General features: G+C 53.5%; 1 protein-coding gene across 1 annotated transcript in view; it reads left to right on the top strand.

The window, feature by feature from the left end:
* LOC112548853 overlaps positions 1–5,328 on the top strand; it is a 20,970-nt gene that overhangs the window by 965 nt on the left and 14,677 nt on the right. Inside the window, exon 2 of the mRNA XM_025195601.1 lies at positions 1,605–1,732. Coding sequence (XP_025051386.1) covers positions 1,636–1,732 — 97 coding nt within the window. The 5' untranslated portion in view covers positions 1,605–1,635. The remainder of the gene's footprint in view (positions 1–1,604; positions 1,733–5,328) is intronic.

Below are 5,328 nucleotides of genomic sequence, written 5' to 3'. Positions count from 1 at the left end.
CTGATGAAGACATTGAAGAGTATCGGTCCAAGGACAGAGCCCTGCGGGACCCCACTGCCCACACCCTTCCATGTGAATAGCAACCCATCCACCACGACTCTCTGGGTGCGACCCTCTAGCCAATTCGCCACCTACCGGACTGTGTAGTCATCCAAGTCACAGCCTTTTAATTTGTTCACCAGTATGGTGTGGGATACCGTATCGAAGGCCTTCCTGAAGTCTAAGTAAATGATGACTACCCCTACTCCTGCATCCAGGTGTTTTGTAACTTGGTCATAAAAAGAGACTAGATTAGTCCGGCATGATCTACCTGCTATGAACCCGTGCTGGTTTCCCCTCAGCATAATTTTTCCTGCTGGGCTCTCACATATATGAGCCTTAAAAATCTTTTCAAAGACTTTGCCAAGGATGGAGGTGAGACTGACTGGCCTATAGTTGCCCGGGTCCTCCTTCCTCCCCTTCTTGAAAATAGGGACCACTTTGGCCCTTTTCCAATTCTCTGGGACCTGGCCCATGCACCAGAAGTGCTCAATATTCTTGCCAGTGGGTGTGCAATGACATCAGCCAGTGCCTTCAGCACCCTCGGATGGAGCTCGTCCGGGCCTGCCAGCTTAAACACATCCAGTTCTTCCAAATGACTCTGCACCATCTCAGGGTCAACGCTTGGTAGTCTGGCGCCTTGCTGCTGCCTCTCTACAACCCCATTGTGCGATTTGTCTTGCCCCTCATTTAGGAACACTGAGGCAAAGAACTCATTGAGGAGTTCAGCCTTGTCCCCCCTGTCTGTCACTAATTGCTGGGGGTGCTAGTGTCCTGGGGTAGATGTGTGGGGCTGCACAGGGCACCTTTGGGGGTGCAATAGGCAGTCTGTGCCCCTGGATGCCACCAAACCCTCCTGCCCACCTCCCTGTGCAGAGAGGGCTCCTGTGCTCCCGTGTCCTATGCTGGGAGGTGCAACCTGGGTGCTGGAGTCACAGAGCAATCCATCTCTGGGTGGCTGCAATGGTGTCTGTCCTCTCCTCCTGGCCTCTCTCCACCCACTCCAGACAGTGGCTGTGCCACACAGCAAGCACTGCTGGGAGTCCTGATTGCCCCGGCACCATTGGGGCCAGGCTGGGCTGGGGCTTGTCACGCCTGCGGTGGCAGAAGAGGCCTATCTCACTTCAGTGCTGTGTGAATGCACTTGCCTCCTCTGCACAGGTCTTCACAGGCTAAGCTCCCACTTTGGGGCAGAGGTACCTGCGCCCCCACACTGGGCATCTGACAAGGCCTGGTATGGGGCTGTGGCCTCTGCTCCCTCCACTGGTCCAGGTGCTGCAGCTGCCAGAACCTTAAATGTGTCCCAGGATTTATCATGGCCTGAGCTCTTTGCTGAATGTTTTAAATCTGCCCCTGGCAGGATCCGAGCTACCTGACCTTTATTTTAACATAGTTCAGTGGCCTGTGCATGCAACACGGTATGATACAGAATCCTGCTCACAAACTCAGGTATCCGGTGCGATGCTCTGGGGCATCCAGCTGGGAGGCTCAGAGGATGCAGATATTACCAAGTTTTGACTCTGCTGCCTGGAGGACGTCAGTGTAGCAGCAGCTGTTTCTTGCAGGAGAGACAGAGACGTGTGCGGACATCAAGCCATGGACAGCTCTGATGACACAATCGAGATGTCGGCACTGGGCCGCCCTTTCCAGCTGGGGATGCTGTACGACTGCCGCAAGGAGACACTTATCCCAGGTAGGTCCCTGGCTGCAGCCCCTGTGGCAGGAGTGGGGGGAGGGGAGGGGGCCCGCCTGAATCGCCTCCTAGCTGGGAATGAGCTCCATGTTCTCCAAGTGCCCTGGTTACATCCATGGAAAGGGCCCGGCACATTATCACTGCAGTTCAGCCAGAAGTAGTTGGATGGGGCAGGATGTATGTGTACTGGGGTGGTGACCCAGCACCAGTCAGATCTTGGACATGTTGCTCTAAAACAGTGGTTGGCAATGTTTTTGGGCAGAGTGCCAAAAATACCTCATCCTCAACTTGTAAGATGTTGGTGTGCCAGAGGTGGATGGTGAGGGAACTGTGAGGGGCCTGATCCTTCTTGTGGCAGTGCAGCCCTGGCCCCTTCCCCGCCATGAGACCTGAGGCAAGCATTCCAAGAAAAATGCCTTCATGTGCCACACACTGGCACATGTGCAGGGGGTTGCCAATCCCTGATCTAATGTCCCTTGTGTCCCTCATTCACTCAAACTCCCAGCAGCCCAGCTGAAGGTGTTTTATTTTCTCCTAAACCATCCCCCTGTCCAAACAGCCAGGAGCTGACATTTGGACAAGGAGGCTCATTTTGAATATTCCCCATGAACAAAGTTGAGCCCCGCTATTCTTCCTCCATCTTTAGGTTTCTTTTTCTGATTATCTAGCCTGACCTTCAGAACAACATAAACTGTGGGCTCCCCTCTACATTGGTGGTGTGTAAGATGTGCATGGTGGTGGGGAGGGGCACGTGCACACCCTGAGAGCACTGGTGCACCCCCTGACAGGCTGTGCTGCCTGCTTATGTGATGGGCCGGGGGGGGGGGGTGTGTGGTGGGTGCGGGGGGGGGGGGGGGCAGGCAGGAGTGCAGGTGCCCCTGCTGTGAGTGGTGGCTGGAGAACGGGGGTGGGAGCACCATGGCCACTTCCAGGAGCCCCGTGGCTGCTCTTTGGATGGTGAGATTGGCTGTGAGGGGACCCCCCATTGTTGACTGGTTACTGGGGAGGCATGTGCCCCCCCAGACTAATGTGGCACCAGTCGCCCATGCCCCTCCAGGTCCTCCACCCCTCCTCAAGATCAAGAACTTGTGTTTGACAATAGTCAGCCTGTACTTGATCTTTTTTCTCCAATCCTCCTGCAGGAAATCCCCCCCAACAAGAGCACTGTTTGAGGTCTTGTACAAGGCTTTTCCCTGGCTCTACCCAGGTTGAGCTTTTAGGTTTTCATGGGGCTTCTTTTGGAACAAGGGGAGTCATTAGGGCAGCTGAGCAAACAGCCAGTCCCTGCAGCCGTCACCTGGGGCCGCAGTCTTTGCCCCTGGGAGGTTCTCAGCCCCTTCTGAACCTCAGCCCACAGATGCTGTACATCAAGGAGCCTAATATTCTCTTGTGACCCATACAGCATGTGCTTTGCTCATCTGTAACAACTTCCTAGTGCAGGTGTTGAGTATTTGCTGGAACGGAGCAACATAGGGATGTGCCTTGCCCTTTACCAGGGACAGATTTCTGCTACTAGCTTTATATGTGGATGTTCTGGTTAAGTTCAGTGTTACAGAGTCAGCAAGAACAAGATATGTTCCTAGCCAGCATTCCCTCTAAGCTGTGTGGTGTGTGGAGCCGCACAGGAGCACTCATGCTGCACTGCCAGGTGTGCCTGCATGGCCAGGCATGCCACGCAGCTTAGAGGGAACGCGCTTCCTAGCACACCCTGTCTTGTGAGACATGACTGGCTCCATCCTGCCCCGATGTAGGATTTAGCACTCCATGATGGCAACCAGCTTCCTTAGCTGCAAGATCGTCCTCCCTCTTCCTGCTGTCCCCAGCTCCATTCACTACATGCCTTGCATGTTCTGCAGCTGATGAGGCAGGGACCCTACAAACAGCAGCCTTGTTCATTCCAGCATCCTAATTCACTCCCCAAGAGCAATCCATCCAGTGAGGTGAATGAGGCAGCAGTCCAGTGAAAAAAATACCATGGAGTATAACCATGGGATTAAAGATAATAACAACCAGCACTGAGCAAAGTAACAGTCGCCTTGTGCCTGACACCTAATGCTCCTGCTGGTGGAGTCCAAACTTGCATTCACCTTTGCAGCTGCATCACACTGCAGTCTTGTGCTGAGTCTGTGATCCACCAAACCCCCAAGATTGTTCTCTGCAGAGTTAGCAGCCAGGCTCTTGGCACCCATCTTGTAGTTGTGATTTGCATCTTCTTCCCCAGGTGCAGCGCCTTGCATTTGTCAGCCCGGAAATGCATCCTACTAGCTCTAGCCCAGCTTTCCAACGTATCAAGAAACTTTTGAATTATGCTCCTGTCTGCCAGTGTGTTCTCAGGTTTTCCCAGTTGTGTGTTTGATCAGGAAGCTCTCCCCTTCGGCATCCAGATTATTAACCAATACCTTGAATAGTACTGAATGCGGCACAGCCACACTCTATTAAAGTTATGAAAACTTGCCAGTGTTCAGAAAGGTGGCTAGCCATCTTATCCTGAAGCCAGGCAGAAGGAAGGGCAGGGAGCACTGGACAAAGCAGGCTGCTGCCCATGGCATCTCCTGTCTTTCTGAACCAGTCCACTCTAACATGACTGCTTCCCTGCCTCTGCCTTGCTCTTCAGTACACATGATGTTCTGTACCTTCCTGGAGGTCTACATACCCATTCATCTGGCAACAGCATGGGAGCAAGAGCTCCTGTCCCTTCCCACAGCAGCTCAGTGGCTGGGACACCGTCCTGGGGGCAGAGGGCCAGGGCTCAAGGCACACCACAGGTTCGCCATCACCCAGGCCCTCCTCCCATGCTCCTTCTGAAGCTGGGCCACTGCTCTGGAAGTCAATCGTTATGGCGCACTGTGACCAGTGGGGCCCCCAAGGCTCTGTCCTTGGGCCTATATTATTCAACATCTTCATTAATGATGTGGACATTGGCATCAGAAGCAGACTGGCCAAGTTGACCGACGACACCAAACTTTGGGGTAAAGCATCCACACCTGAGGACAGGAGGGTGATCCAGGCTGACCTTGACAGGCTCAGGAAATGGGTGGAAGAGAATCTGATGGGGTTTGTGAGAGGGTTATGCAATTTTATATTCATCTCCACTCTGTATTCACTTGCCACGACTTGGATGTGAAGAATAGAAAAGGGGATCAGTGTTCTTTGATTTATAGATTCATAGATGCTAGGGTGGGAAGGGACCTCAACAGATCATCGAGTCCAACCCCCTGCATAGGTAGGAAAGAGTGCTGGGTCTAGATGACCCCAGCTAGATGCCTATCCAACCTCCTCTTGAAGACCCCCAGGGTAGGGGAGAGCACCCCCTCCCTTGGGAGCCCGTTCCAGACCTTGGCCACTCGAACTGTGAAGAAGTTCTTCCTAACGTCCAGTCTAAATCTGCTCTCTGCTAGCTTGTGGCCATTATTTCTTGTGACCCCCAGGGGTGCCTTGGTGAATAAATACTCACCAATTCCCTTCTGTGCCCCCATGATGAACTTCTAGGCAGCCACAAGGTCGCCTCTCAACCTTCTCTTGCGGAGGCTGAAGAGGTCCAGGTGCCCCAGTCTCTCCTCGTAGGGCTTGGCCTGCAAGCCCTTAACCATATGAGT

This window comes from Alligator sinensis, unplaced genomic scaffold (assembly GCF_000455745.1).
Source record: "Alligator sinensis unplaced genomic scaffold, ASM45574v1 scaffold1063_1, whole genome shotgun sequence".
Lineage (NCBI taxonomy): Eukaryota > Metazoa > Chordata > Crocodylia > Alligatoridae > Alligator > Alligator sinensis.
The sequence above is the reverse complement of the archived record's forward strand: the minus strand, read 5'-3'. Positions and strand labels throughout refer to the sequence as shown.